Genomic DNA, 14,897 nt, shown 5'->3' with positions numbered 1-14,897 from the left:
GTCAGCTTTTGAAAAAAATAAAGGCTTTTAGGTGCGCCTCATAGTGCGGAAAATACGGTAGTTTAAAGAGCAGATGTATCCGAGTTAGCTCTCAGAAAACACCGTCTCACTGATTTGTGGGGAGTACATGCAACTTTTGTCATGCAGTCAACATCATTTTCCCGTAAGAGAGCCATTTTGGAAGTTAGAACATTCCCACCTTTCTCAATTGTACACTTCCAACATAAATCAACCTTGGGCAGTCCCATTCTGATGTCTTGACGGAGTGAAAAAATATCTATTGCTATTTTCATATGGGATATATTTCATTATAGCATCTCTTATATAATCCCCTGTGTCATGATTACATGGCCGTTTGTCTCCGGCCATCGAGCCGTTTTGTCCGTTTGACCATGCTCTGATCCCTCGCTCTGGCTAACGACCCGTTTTTGACCACCGACAACCCTCTGATCCCCCACTCCGGCTAACGACCTGTTTTTGACCATTTGACCACGCTCCGATCTCCTGTCCCGGGAAATCCACCTCCGCATACCGATCATGCTGCGATTCCGTGAGCGGCCATCTTCCCTCATCCAGTGAGCACCGGATCACTGGCGTTTGTTTCCTCAATATCCCAATAAAGTGAAACGTTACGCGTTTGGGTCTACCATTTTTTCTGGCTCTCACACCCTGAGCTGGAAAGAATCCCCTCCCACGTTTTCTCATTCAAGGTACAGGAAAGGTCCTTTTTCCAAGCCAGTTTTTATCACTTGAATTCTTATTTTTCCAGGGGCAACATGGAAGCTTTGCGGTATATTTTAAGTAAATGGGGCAGCACAGCGGCGCAGTGGTTAGCGTGTGTGCAACACAGTTCAGAGGTTGTGAGATCAAACCTTCCTGTGTGGAGTTTGCATGTTCTCCCCATACTTGCGTGGGTTTCCTCCGGGCACTCCGGTTTCCTCCCACATTCCAAAAACATGCATGTTAGGTTAATTGGCCGGTCCAAATTGTCCCTAGGTGTGAATGAGTGGCAAACAGTTCAAGGTGTCCCCTGCACCGCTTGTCCGTACTGGGGACAAGCGGTGCAGATAATGGCTGGATGGAAATAAAGTTCAATTGTGTTTGTATGTTGACGAGAGGAGGGGATTTTCACTAGGTAGTGTCTGACATCAAAATATTTCCAAAAAGTTATTGGGACCTTTCAGCTGGAATTTTTATTTAAGTCTATCACAAGATACAATATGTCCATCTTCAAACAAGTCACTCAACGTCAAATAAGTGATGGGATGACATTTTATCCCTTCCAGAATCTGTCATGATTACCGATGTGAATCACCTGTGCCCGCTCATTTGGCGCCAACCGCTGCGGGCTCTGATTGGCTCCCTGTCCCTATGTAAACCCAGTCCTGTCACTCTCCTGTTGTCAGTCCGTCTGCGAACCTCTGTTGGTACAAGGCAAGCCTTTTTTTACCCTGACTCCCGCCTGTCCCGTTTTTGCTCCCGTTTGTCTCTGGCTACGACCTGTTTTGATCCCGACCATCTCTGCTCCCCCGTCCCAGCTTACGACCCATTTTTGATCCCGACTACATCTACTCTCTTGTCCTGGCTCACGATTCGTTTACGACCCTCGACCACGTTTTTGCTCTCCCTGTCCCGGCTACCGACCTGTTTTTCCGTCCCTGACGCCGCCGTTGCTCGCTACGGAAGATCCTCTTCTGTATGCGGATCACAATCCGAGTGCGAGAGCGATTTGCTTCCCGTGTCCAGTGAACACCGGATCGTGGGCGCAACCCTCCTCTTTCTTTCAATAAAACTGGTGATAAACGTTACACGATTGGGTCCTGATTCCATTCTGGTCGTGACAGAATCTGTATGCACCATACTCCTAGTTAAGTATATAGCTTTTTCTTATTCCACATATGATAGTAAACTGCTTTTTTGCCTTATTGAGTTTGTTTGGGGTGTATTTTATTTTATCTTATTGTATGTAGAATTATAAAAAACACAGTAAAAACTGTGAATTAAACGAAACAACAACAATATTTTATGTTTATGAAATATTTCCTACCATTTCATTCTCTTTTCTACGCTGTTGCGCCTCCTTTAATGCCTCCTTCTCCTCTTTTGAGAGAACCTTGGATCTGGAGGTGATCCGTTCCAAATCTGCTGATGGTAGAATGATAGACTTTCCACTGGGGTCACTGTATGGGACCCTTGTCACGTGGAAATATATCGTAAGTTAGACATTCTGGTAAATAATCTAATTACAATACTTGCTTACCTGAGATTCCGCACAAGATCTTTGGTGACAATTTGAATGGTTTTGCACGTCTTCTTCTGCAGTGGCACATCTTTTACCTTTGAAGATAACAGCAAAGACATTCTCACCTGACATTTCAAAAATGAGTAAAATGACTCACTAACCAGCTTATTGTTTCCAAACAGGCTCTCATCCACCTGGGACGAGGGGGCTCGAGTGCGGTAGCGATGTTGTCTTCTTAAAGTTGAAGTGGAAGAAGTCTCACTCTGAAATGTTTACAATATGACATTATTTTAAAGTCCATTTTTATTCCAATTGAGGAATTATCAAGATAGCTGTTCTTCCTATTTTCACAAAAACTACATAAAATAATACAACCACATAACTACTCTTTGTCACGGTTGCCATGCCCAATTGGCCCCGCCCGTTTGGCGCCAGCTTTGACTCGTTGACTGATTGGCTTCCCTTCTATTTAATCTTAGTGCTTTCACTCACCCTTTGTCAGTTCGCCAATAAACCTTTGCACCCGCAAGACGTGTGTTTTGACTCTGTCCGGTTTCCTGCTTGTGTTTCCTGTCCGGTATCGTTCCCGTCTATTTTGTCCCATTTAATATCGTTCTCCAGGTTCGTTACCGGCTATTTTGTTCTGTTTGATATCGTTCTCCAGTGTCTGGTAGCGTTCCCGTCTAGTTTGTCCTGTTTAATTTTGATTTCCGGTGTCTGGTATCGTTTCCGTCTATCTCGTCCTGCTTGTTATCAGACTCCAGTCTCCAGTGCCTGATATCGGTCCTGGCTGTCCCGTTCTGTCCGGTGTCAACCCCATCTGTCCGATATCTGCTCGTGCAATTGGTATTGATCTCGTCCGCCGCTGGCTTCCTGTCGTTCCACGCCAGACTGCTGCTTTACATCTTCCGCCCAACGATTGCCAGATGACTGGCGTTTGGGTTAACGTGCATGTCTGCCCCATTTCCCGTAAAATAAAGCTTGTGTGAGAAACGTCACGCATCTGGGTCCTCCTCCTGTTCCGGTTCTTGACACTCTTAGCTATTCATTTATTTGTTTAAAATTTACAATTTACCAAAATCAAGTATGCAGTTGAATTTATAATATTTGTGTAGCACTATACAGTAGAACAGTATTTGCCAGCCTTTTTTGAGTCAAGGTACACGTTTTTTCACTTAAAGAAACTCGAGATCCATTGAATGTGTGTAAAAATTCATTTCCGGCACATGTTTCATGTTTTTTTTTTAAGGTTAAATTAACACACTACCTTCATTGACAGTACTGTATAAAGCTTTTCTTATCGTAAAATATGTTTTTATTACAATATGACTTTTTTTTTAATAAAATAAGAAGATAACAATCAAAATCAGAAAATGATGAGCAATAATTTTATGTATTTATTTATTTAATTTTGGATTGCACAATATTTTCTTACCAGTTTTTCAAGTGTTTTTAGTTTTCATCTTATCTTTCTATATAAACAAAAATTATACTTAAGATGAGCAAATTTGTCTGCCAGTGGAACATTTCTCTACAACTTTCTTACTTTTTTTAATTTATTTTTTTTGAATAAGAAAATAACCAAAAATGATGTGCAAGATTTCTTCTGAATTTTATCGATTATGTTTACTGTAAAATCTTAAAACAGCTTTATCAAACAAAATAGGTTATTAAATATACTGCCCTACCTCATGAGCAGATAATTAGTATATAAAAAGAAAGAAACAGGTAATCTGATGTGACCTACTGATATGAACGAATGATACACTTATGAGAATACTGAAGATACTGATAAAATAGAAAGCATTTTTGGAAAGATGAAATCGGGCAATTTCCTGCAGCACACTCGACAAGATCTCACGGCACACTAGTGTTTCCCAGCACACTGGATAAAAAAATGCTGTGGAATATGTTTATACAAAAAAGTGTGCCAATTGTAGCGTCTAAATATATATTTCTGGCATTATTTGCTCAGCAAATTGCAGAATCAAAAGAAAATAAAGGAAAACTGAGGAAAAATATCAAACATACCATTTTTCTTCATCCCAAAGTCGCTAAGACAATAATTGTATGACTTTTTTCAAATATCATACGTGTAAAAATACCTAGAAGGTGATTTAAAAAAAAGGCGCACTGAAAGTCACTTAAGGAGAAAAGTACGGTGATGTTGTCCTGTTGCCATAGAAACGTGTTTCTAACCACACTACAATGAGATACATACAAAAATAAAAAATGAGTGTGTGTTAACATTTCGAAATTGGGAAAAACTTTTAAAAATTACAACACATATTTCATTTAATCTTAAATTTGTGTATCGTTGTTTCGCCTTGTGTTGCACTTCAAGAAAAAAAACTGCAGAGGGCGCAAACGTACTACAAAGCAGTTGTGCCTACCCTTGGATGAGAAAACGAAAAAGAAAAAGCTGAAGAGTTACGGAGGCGGGTCACAAAATGAAAACATATGGATGGGTAAACTAAATGATATAAATGTGTAAAAATTATCTAAAAAAGAATATTTTTCTATAAATTATAATTGCGTGTTATCTTTCTAGGATTCATGAATTAAAAAAGACAAAGTTTATATCGGTTCGTTCTAAACTGGTGCTTGAATAACTACGTGTAAAAGTTACATACTGTTACATACATGTTGATAATGTTTCAGGGAGGGGAAAACATGTTTATTTGATTATATTGGTTACCTCAAAGTTTCCTTTTTGGAATAATTTCTCGATGACAGCTGACAAAAAGCGCACCAATTGCCTCACGTGAAGCGTAAACGTCATTTCGACGCTTGTTCATTCATAAACGTTACCATTCAAATTTATAAACCGTCGTAATAAAAACACCCCAGACAGTTTAAAAAAAATCGTTTTCATATTGTGTTTTGTGGTACCTTGAATAACAAAAACAAAACAAAGCAGCAGTAAATTATTAACTTCATTAGTCCAAGGGTACCATTTGCCATTACATGAGTAGAGCAAACAGCAACAACACCTAACAAGGTCATTGTTAAATAAGAATGTTTTTATCACAAAAATGATGCAAATTATTCTTTTAACCCCCATGATTATGTTTGTCTAGCAATCAGCATACAATTACCTGTAATTCTCACCAAAATGTCAGATTAAATCATTTGTGGTGTTTAAAGGTTGACCATTAACTTGTGCAGATTGCAAACAGGACGGAGTTGTAAGCACTAGCTCCTACACTGTCGATCCTGAGGCAAAGTTCACCGGCAGGCATCGTCTGCTGATCACTCAGATTTTATTTTTGTATATTTATATATATTTTTCCCTTTTCAGTCATGGGTAGAGCAGATTATGGATACTACAGGAGCACTATATTTTTGGCCATGTTTGTTGGCTACACGCTTTATTATTTTAACAGAAAGACATTTTCTTTTGTGATGCCTTCTTTGATGGAGGAAATTGAACTGGATAAGGATGATCTGGGTATGCAAAATTATTTCATGTTTGAATCATTTCTATTCTTTAAATCTGTGTGATTCATTCACGTAACAAAACCTTGTGTTGTTTGTGTGCTTCTGCTTGTTCAGGCACGATAACAAGCAGTCAGTCTTTGGCCTATGCTATCAGTAAGTTCATCAGCGGAGTGCTTTCAGACCAGATCAGTGCACGCTGGCTCTTCTCCATCGGCCTCTTTGCGGTGGGAGCCATCAACGTGGTCTTCTCCTGGTCATCCACCGTTGCTGTCTTCTCAGCCCTGTGGTTCCTCAACGGTTTGGGCCAAGGTCTCGGCTGGCCACCCTGTGGCAGGGTGTTGCGCAAGGTAGCACAAGCTCAACCACACAACAACTTCACTTTACTGCAGCATCATTGAAACTAATAAAACCGCTGTATGTTTTCATCTTTCGTACTCATCAGTTCCAACAGATGATGATTTGATGAAGGCAATAGACTTAAGACTGCAAAATAAAATTTTGTTTAGTTTGCATATAGTTTTGTGCATTTTAAGTATGATCTTAATCTTATACATGTTTTGAATGTCTTCCAGTAAGAAAAGGAAAGCAATATTCCGTGTTTGTTTGTGTGTAACGCGCACTGGTCTCGGTATGAAATTTAGTTGAACTTTTTCTCTGCTTCAACTTAGCATTGTAAGTAACAAATGTTGTTGAATATATGCCGCCATAAATAACATCTAAACTATGAAGCCATTCCATCATAAAATTCGCAATGTACGGGTGTTTATTTAATAATTTATTTAAAATCCAATTCATCATTCAATACATCAAAGAGTTGTTTCCACTTGTGCCTTTTTGCGTTTATATCTTTCAGGACGACTTTCCGTTTCCTCATTCTCTAACATTCGTTTCAGGTATCGAGGGTAAAAATAGTGTGATGAGGAAATAAAATCAAATGCCTTTTCATATGTAATCCATATCAATGGTGGTCTAGAGGTTGGGATCCGGCGTTCGCACCGCCGCGATCTAGGTTTGCTTTCCCTTTGCATGCAATATTTTGTGATTGTGGCCAGCGGGACAAATACGTTAATATATTACTGTAAAACTTCATGCGACTGGCAACCAATTTAGGGTGTCCCCTCCACACTGCCCAAAGATAACTGGGATGGGCTCTGATAAAATATGTATTTGAATATTAAGCAGAAATACATGAACTATCATATAAACGTGCATTTTAAAAAATACTCTTATGTCAAAAACTGTGTATTTACAGTGTTTTATTTAACATGAGCCTCACCGAGATGGAACTGACACTATTGTGGGCCATCTTGCTGCTACAGGTGGACCCAAAAACCTTGTGAAAGGTTGGGCCGAAAAATGGTGCTGTTTGGTCAATTTGGGTCTCTGTAGTTTGTATTCTTTCTTATCCTTTGCAGCACTCATTTAGGTTACATGACACAATACAGCAACATCTAGTGGTCAAATATTTCACAGTGTCCCTTTAAGTATCCGCCAGCACTGATTATGTCCCGAATGGGCATCATTATGAACAATTTATGTTTCCTCAGTGGTTTGAGCCCTCCCAGTTCGGAACATGGTGGTCAATCCTGGCCTGCAGCATGAATCTGGCAGGGAGCCTGGGCCCTATTATCGCTACGGTGCTGACCCAAAGCTATGGCTGGAGGAGCATAATATCCATGTCGGGTCTCGTCTGTGTGCTGCTGTCCTTTGTCTGCCTTTTGGTCATCAAAAACGAACCCAAGGATGTGGGACTACCTAATATTGAAGTGGCGGCCAAGAAGAGTAAAGGAGGTCAGTACAATGACTTGAAAGCTTTTGGTTTATTTGCTTGATAGTTTAATAAACACTAATTAGAGAAGACAATTTGGAATTTTGACCTTACAGGGAGAACAGGAGACGACTGTACAAAAATCCTCATGGTGCAAAAATTTCAATCTGTTGTAAAAGTTCTCCCCTGAGTCCTTTCTTTTTATAAAATCTCCTAATGATTTCCCAATAGTGACACTGATGCAGACAGTGCATAAGTGTCCAAATAAAGAACAATGAGCAATAATAGTCAAAATATCGGAACAATCCTTGCCTCCTATGCAATCTCATTTGCAAGTTTTCAATGGTCAGTCAAGTCATGTTTATTTGTATAGCCCTTAATCACAAGGAGTCTCAAAGGGCTGGACTGACTACAGAGTAGCGCAAACTCCAGACTATTATTACACCATCCCCTGATCTAAAACCTACATGAGGGCAAGGAAAAACTCAAAAACTTCAACATGAGGAAAATAAAGAAAACCGGAACTACATTATTTATTGTAAGCAAGTAGAATACACTTATCATTTATACAAACTAAATGTTATACAGATGAGCAACCAAGGTCAGTGGGAGTAAAGCTGATTTTGCGCAAATACCTGTTTGTCTCTCTCTCTCTCTCTCTCTCTCTCTCTCTCTCTCTCGATAGATAGATAGATAGATAGATTATATCTTATTGTATTTTAACTTCTTTTGTAGTATTTTATTTTGGGATTGATTTGATTATTTTAAGTTAAATTATTCATATTTTACAGTATTTTAAACTAATTTTTCTAGTAAAATGTCTATGATCTACACCAACTTTTGCATTGGTGACTTTTCCGCCTGGTTGCAATGCAGAGGGTTCGGTCATACCCTTTTTCATGGAGGTTAAAGTGCAACTGAATTTGCATACTGTAATTTCAAATGAGGTGAAGATTCACAGTAATACAAAACACCAAGTACATGCACTTTGTGACTGGATAACAATAACGTCAGCTCCCTCCAGGCAAGGCTCAAGTTATGTTAAATAAATGAAATAATTCTCGACCTATAAGTATTTTTTTAATTGCGTGTTTGTATGATAGTGCTTGCTTATTATTCAAACCAAAGGGTTTTTTTTTTTTTCAAACATTTTTTTCATCACTGGGAGATGCTAAATAATATACACTGTCCCTTTAATTCTCTGTGACCACCTAAAGTAGTAAACTACCCTAAAATGTTGAACTGTATCGTCTAAGTCTTCAGTTCATCCGTGACTGTTGCTGCGCTTGTGCCTAAAGGTCAACCGTTTGACGGCCTTTGTACCTTGCATGCCTCTGTTTCCATCCAATTCTTTCCATTTTTTTTTACTTAGCTTTAATGTTTTGTTGTCTTGTACTATGGTCTCTTTCAGGGTCTGCTAGCACCGAGAGCACCCTGTCTGAATTTTTGCTCTCACCTTACTTATGGCTCGTTTCCGTGTCCTACCTGGTAGTGTTTGGGGTGAAGACAGCATGCACTGACTGGGGACAGCTGTTCCTCATTCAGGAAAAGGGACAGTCTACTCTAATGGGTATGAAGTATTATGACATCCCAGCTACACTGTAGAACAGTGGTTTTCAACTGGTTTGACTTGAGGACCCACCATTCCATCCTAATTAGGATAATTGTGACCCAAATGAAGAAAGAAAATTCCACTTCTCGAGCTTTATTTATCGAATGGCAGTTTAAAACAGAGGTAGTAAAATACACTCACAATTTTTTTAAGCAAAATGACAACCAAAACCCCAAAAACCTGAGAGTAAGAATATACCCTTCAATGCTCATCTACATGTACCGTATTTTCACGACCATAGGACGCAATGTGTTAAAAGGCGCAGTGTCCGTAGCTGGTTCTATTTCTGTATTTAACACTAAACAGGGCGCACCCAATGATAGGGCGAGGGAGTACACTGCTTGCAGCCGAGTTACAACAACACAAACAAGCATCTTGTATGTGCGTATTTAGCAAAACTGAATTTTGATGCGGTTTATTTAAGTATTGACTACAAAATAAAACCGAAGGGTAAAAGAAAAAACAAAAAAGGCTGGTGCAAAACAGTTTGGAACTCACATTTTTTTCCAGTTAATCTATAAAACAACCGTCAAAATACCTAGTCCTCAGTTTCTGACCAGAAAAGCTTAGCCAATTCTCCATTAATGGGTTCACAACACACTGAAAATATATCTCAGTGGAAGGCTCTTTGAACTCAATTGGGTATTGTTATCACATACTTAAGAGAAAATATTGTATTTATATTTCCAGGGTGACAGGCGAGGCTGTGCACATTACTGGTGTTGACTGGTGGCTTTTTTTTCATAGGTAGTTCATACATGAGCGCCCTGGAGTTCGGAGGTCTTTTAGGGAGCCTGGCAGCAGGTTATATATCTGACAAAGCTGTGGCCAAAGTGAGTTTTTACTCCACATTTATGTATTTTATCCCCTGTGTCCCATTGTTTGTGCCTTGTGACACATATTCAGTACAATCAAGTACAGTGATCCTTGAATTTCGTGGGGATTGCGTTCCAGAAAGGTCCCGCGATAGTCAAGTTTATTTGTATAGCCCCTTTATCACAATGAGTCTCAAAGGGCTGCACAGACCACAGATCAAAACTTGCAAAATAAAAACCTTTATTTCTTTCTTTATTTATTAATTAATTAAATGAATACTCTATTATTCATTGAAACCAAAGAAGAAACCCGATTTACAGTGTCAAGCATGTGTTTAACAAATAAATGTATTGTACTGGATCAAGTTCTTTTAGTTTTTGTTTGTACAAATAACTTCTGTTCTGTCAAATTATAATTTAAAAAATAATCTTTTGATTCCAGGACACTACAGTTTTGCTTCGCATTATACTTTGTCCCAATCACATGAACGTTTTGGAAAACTTCTTTTACTTCTTTTAATGCAGGGTGGGCACTCCAAAATGTTGAGGAGCGTTATTGGACTCCAAAAATAAATATGTCTGAAGCCACAAAAACACTAAAGCCTTATACAACCCTTTTTGAGGAAGGAAAAGGGATACTGTGTTTATTGACATTGGAAAGCATTAGGGATGTGTCCTGTTGGTGTCCCTACAGAAACCATATTCTTTTTCATTATCAAACATTTTTGAAAAAGTGTCGGGGAGCGCCAAAGAGCCACATCCGGCTCCAGAGCAAGTTTAGTAGTCGAGAAGTCCAACTTTGCTTCTGTGCGTCCAGAGCGTTTTGTTAACATTGACATTTAGAGAAACTTAAAATTAAAAAAGATTTTCACATGCATAAGGAAGTTTCATCAAGCTGTTTTACGTATATGTACATTTCAGACTGAAACGCCATTAACGCACAGGTAAACACAGGCAGAAAAGGGGTGGGGCTACTGTTTAGCCAATCAGAATGCAGAACACAATACGCAATGAAAATCCGCAAAGTAGCGAAACCGCGATAAGGACATGATACAAGGATTACCGTATTTGAATTTTTGGTGAGAGACTTATGCTGATTTGAAGTAGCAGTCTTCATATACTGGAGGAGGCATAGCAATTACTTTTTTCTCACACTTACCACAATATCCTTGGACTCTCCTTTTTCTGTACAGCAAGGCACGAAAATATATGGCAATCCTCGCCACTTTGTCCTGATCCAAATGATGGCGGGAATGTTCGTATCCATGTACCTGTTTAGAGTCACAGTCACTCCGGACAGCCCCAAGGTAAGTGCAGAATATTTTGGGTCTAATCTTAAGTCTAATTCATCATTATCTCTTGTGTACAATTGAAGGTGTGGATCCTATTTTTGGGGGCTGCCTTTGGTTTCTCATCCTATGGGCCAATGTCTTTGTTTGGGGTTATAGCCAACGAGAGCGCTCCGTCTAACTACTGTGGGACATCGCATGCCATTGCGTCTCTTATGGCTAACGGTGAGTGAATCACAATTTATATGTATTGTGCACAGGGTTCGCACGCCTATTGCATGGCCAATATAAAGCACTTTTTAAAGGACTTTCAATGCCAATTTTCCATTTTCTTCAGGACCATTAAGAGAAGAAATCTGATGTGGATAATATATTTTGCATTGTCACAAATATATCTGCCATTTACATATGGGATTTTAATCGTGTGTGTGCATTTATCAAGACGAATATATTCGTTTTTTAAACAAATCTTTCCCCATATGGGTGTTGGGTAAAATGACTAACAAGCTTGTTTTCAGTTGCAAGAAGTTCACGTTACAATTTACCACCGGTAAATGATACCTTAACTTTTTGCATGTCCCAAAATTGATACATGTTTCATAGTGCTCTGTTTAGGTGTAGCATGCACCTTTCCTATTGGGAGCAACCCATAGGACAACCTTATAGGACAATGCCACACAAAATAATGTCAGATGCAGCTTATTACAAGGGAAGAAGAAATGCAATGGCCAAGCGAAGCCACCAGAGAGCAGTTAATGCATCATTTTTAAGCAGGCTTCTTGAAAAACATGCCAACAATTTTAAGCATTGGCAAGCTCGTCATCCAAAATGTAAGTACTTTTTAACCCTTAATACATTGAAATTCAAACATTTTTAAGGATTTCAAGCACCCGTACGAACCCTGTGTGCAAAAGACTTAGCATTCCAAATATCACGGTCGAAAAGAATGTTTTCATGTTTTTTTTGTTTTTTTTTTGGGTCGTCACAATTTGAAATGTCGGGTAGTTGGTGGCTTCCTCTCCGGGCTTCCATTCAGCACCATCGCCAAACACTACAACTGGGAAACGGCATTCTGGATTGCAGAGATTGTTTGCGGAGTCACCGCACTCTGCTTCTTCCTTCTGCGCAACATCCGCACAAAGATGGGTCACGTGTCCAAGAAGTCCGAATGAGAAGTCCTCCTTTTTACTCAGGAAGATAAATTGGAAGCCTTCATTGTCCTATCCTGTTTTAAAGACATTTTCATAAATAGCTATGTTTTACAACCTGTAAAATAAAAACTGCAAACTACATTTATACATTTAGTGAGTTTAATAATAGTTACATAACTACATATATGTACAATGGAGTTACATTCTCAATGGGACACCACAAACTACCACAATACAAAAAACAAACAAATCTGTGTTTTATTTTATTTTTTTGCTTCAAGATCCAGCTCCAAAGTTACCAGCCTTCTCTGCGATCTCCAGTGCGCCCTTTAATTTCTGATCAAATAGTTCACACCTGAAAATAAGATAATGTGGTATCATAGACTTGACAACAAAAGCCAGTGTAAAGAAATCCAGTATAAGAAAAATGCAGGTTGATTACAACATACCTGTCAACTTAAAGGTTTTCCCCAAATTTTATACGCTTTTTTGATCATTTCAAATTGGGTACGCCTTGTAACATTTTTTGTACAGAATCTTTTTTTAAAGCCCAATCTTGTTTTGCCCATTTTAACTTTAATCTTGATCCTTTCGGTCACTGGTAGCAGACGACAACTTTATCACAGATTGCTAACTAAGATGAAGTCTGCAAAATCCTGCACTTCTACGTATAATGAGCAACACTAAATTTACTCCAAGTGGGGAAAGATTGACGCTGAAAAGATTTTGGCTTGTTTAATTGTTGAATAAACCTGTAAACGCAGATTATCCTTGTTTTTATTCTAAATAGTCTGTCTTGCTGTTAGTAAATATCTGCCATGTTGTGTTTGTAAGGTTTAGTATCGCTTGATTTGGGAAATTGCAATCATTAATAAGGGAGGCAAGAGGTTGACAGGTATGATTACAGAATGTTTAAATCGTAATGGTTACCTGATAGGCATCTCCAAAGAATAGAATGGGTTCTTCAGAGCATAATCTGCATAAAGTTCGTAAATTTTTCTGAGAAGAGCATCAATGCCGGCTTGTCGCGGGTCAGCCAGGACAATGAATTTGATTCCTGAGAAAACCCAAATTATTCAAACGGAAAATAAAACCAGACAAGTTGCGTTATCCCCCACCTGTAAGAGTCTGGAAACAATGAAGTTTGAACACATCTGTCTCCAGCATCTCAATCCCAGAACTTCCAACTTCTGGAGACAGTTGCGATCCGATCGCAAACAAACTGTTTCGACAAGGGGATGTTAAAATGTGACACATAGCCAGAAATGCGAAAATATGAAAGACTTACGAATGGAACATTGAGGCTAGCATCAGTTTCTCATTAGAGCTCAGTCTGGCACGTCCAAATCGAATTGATACTGGATAATTCGCAGGATCTTTCAGGTATTCCATGATGTCCTTCCCATCTGCTGTATTCTTTCCCATCACATCAATCCCATTGATGGAAAGAACTGCATGGCCCACTGGGAAAAAAACTCAAAGTTCAGAATTAAGAGATGTGTTTAAGGATTTACATAACAGTGCCTTTTTTTGTGTATTTTACCTTATCTTAGTAACCCATACAAAGCAAAACCATTACGGCGATCTGTTATCCAGTGAAATACATACATACCAATGTATATGTTTTCTCCTTATCTTATACGTTTTTGATCATTTTAAATTCTGTACGCCGTATAACAAGTTTTGAACGGTGAAAAAAAATAAACACACGGTTAAGTACAATAAGCAACACCGGATTTACTGCAGAGCGGGGAAGGAAGTAATATGCAGACATAATTGTGTTTTGATTAAATAAGTAAAATAAGCGTGTTTACACAAATTATGTTGTTTTTGGTGCTGAGAATAATTAGGTGGCGCACTTATGATCAAAACAGGCAGGCAGCACAGTTCTGAGGTCAAAAGATCGATCCTCCTGTGTGGAGTTTGCATGTTCTCCCATGCTTGCGTGGGTTTCCTCCAGGCATTCCGGTTTCCTCCCACATTCCAAAAACATGCATGTTAGGTTAATTGGCCGGTCCAAATTGTCCCTAGGTGTGAATGAGCGAGCGAATTGTCTGTCCCTGTGTGTCCTGCGATTGGCTGGCAACCAGTTCAGTGTCCACTGCCAGGAGATGGCTGGGATGGGCTCCAACACCCCTGCGACCCTACTGAGGATAAGCGGTGCAAATAATGGACGGATGGATGAAGGGGGATAGCATTAATTAAAAGGGGGTAATTGTCTCAGGTCTACACATCACGTACGGAAATATATAAGTAGCATTTACGCTGGAACGCAAAACTATGTGATCAAACACTCGTTAACTTAATAATTGAGATATATTCGGACGACGTGCTAACATGAATGCTAACAAATAACTGGCATTACCCCTGATACCGTCCCTCTGTCCAAACGAAACGACGACTTTCTCGTCGTGGTGCTTGAGGACCAGATCCAAGGGGTAACTGAACGTTTTTTCGGCTTCTGCTCTCGGAACATAGTTATCATATTGGTAAATTAAACCCCCAGCTTTGTTGACTACATACACACTAAAAATCACCATCTTATGGACGTGACAGTGGCGGTCACGTGACAAAAACAC

General features: G+C 39.2%; 3 protein-coding genes across 4 annotated transcripts in view; 1 reads left to right on the top strand and 2 right to left on the bottom strand.

Moving 5' to 3' along the window:
* Positions 1–5,024, bottom strand: part of cfap45 (cilia and flagella associated protein 45) — a 19,661-nt gene extending 14,637 nt beyond the window's left edge. The window contains exons 1-3 of the mRNA XM_088346179.1: positions 4,941–5,024; positions 2,261–2,505; positions 2,048–2,192 (exon numbers count right to left, since the gene is read on the bottom strand). Of these exons, the coding sequence (XP_088202305.1) occupies positions 2,048–2,192; positions 2,261–2,505; positions 4,941–5,024 (474 nt within the window). The remainder of the gene's footprint in view (positions 1–2,047; positions 2,193–2,260; positions 2,506–4,940) is intronic.
* slc37a4a (solute carrier family 37 member 4a) lies at positions 4,663–12,459 on the top strand. The gene is made up of 8 exons (XM_088345159.1): positions 4,663–5,693; positions 5,798–6,030; positions 7,231–7,474; positions 8,863–9,021; positions 9,811–9,896; positions 11,072–11,185; positions 11,254–11,392; positions 12,173–12,459. Exons 1-8 carry the CDS (start codon positions 5,546–5,548, stop codon positions 12,337–12,339), a joined length of 1,290 nt encoding a protein of 429 aa, XP_088201285.1. The 5' UTR covers positions 4,663–5,545; the 3' UTR covers positions 12,340–12,459.
* On the bottom strand, positions 12,456–14,897 carry trappc4 (trafficking protein particle complex subunit 4). Of its 2 annotated transcripts, none has more exons than XM_088345160.1 (5): positions 14,684–14,897; positions 13,607–13,793; positions 13,437–13,540; positions 13,249–13,375; positions 12,456–12,673 (listed from the first exon to the last, which is right to left on the bottom strand). In XM_088345160.1, exons 1-5 carry the CDS (start codon positions 14,856–14,858, stop codon positions 12,595–12,597), a joined length of 672 nt encoding a protein of 223 aa, XP_088201286.1. In that variant the 5' UTR covers positions 14,859–14,897; the 3' UTR covers positions 12,456–12,594. The 2 variants fall into 2 exon arrangements, with proteins under 2 accessions (XP_088201286.1, XP_088201287.1); XM_088345161.1 differs by having other exon boundaries at positions 13,607–13,781; positions 14,684–14,892.

The sequence above is a fragment of the Urocampus carinirostris genome, chromosome 10 (genome assembly GCF_059441175.1).
Source record: "Urocampus carinirostris isolate Australia breed hairy pipefish chromosome 10, RoL_Ucar_1.0, whole genome shotgun sequence".
Taxonomy (NCBI): Eukaryota; Metazoa; Chordata; class Actinopteri; order Syngnathiformes; family Syngnathidae; genus Urocampus; species Urocampus carinirostris.
The sequence above is the reverse complement of the archived record's forward strand: the minus strand, read 5'-3'. Positions and strand labels throughout refer to the sequence as shown.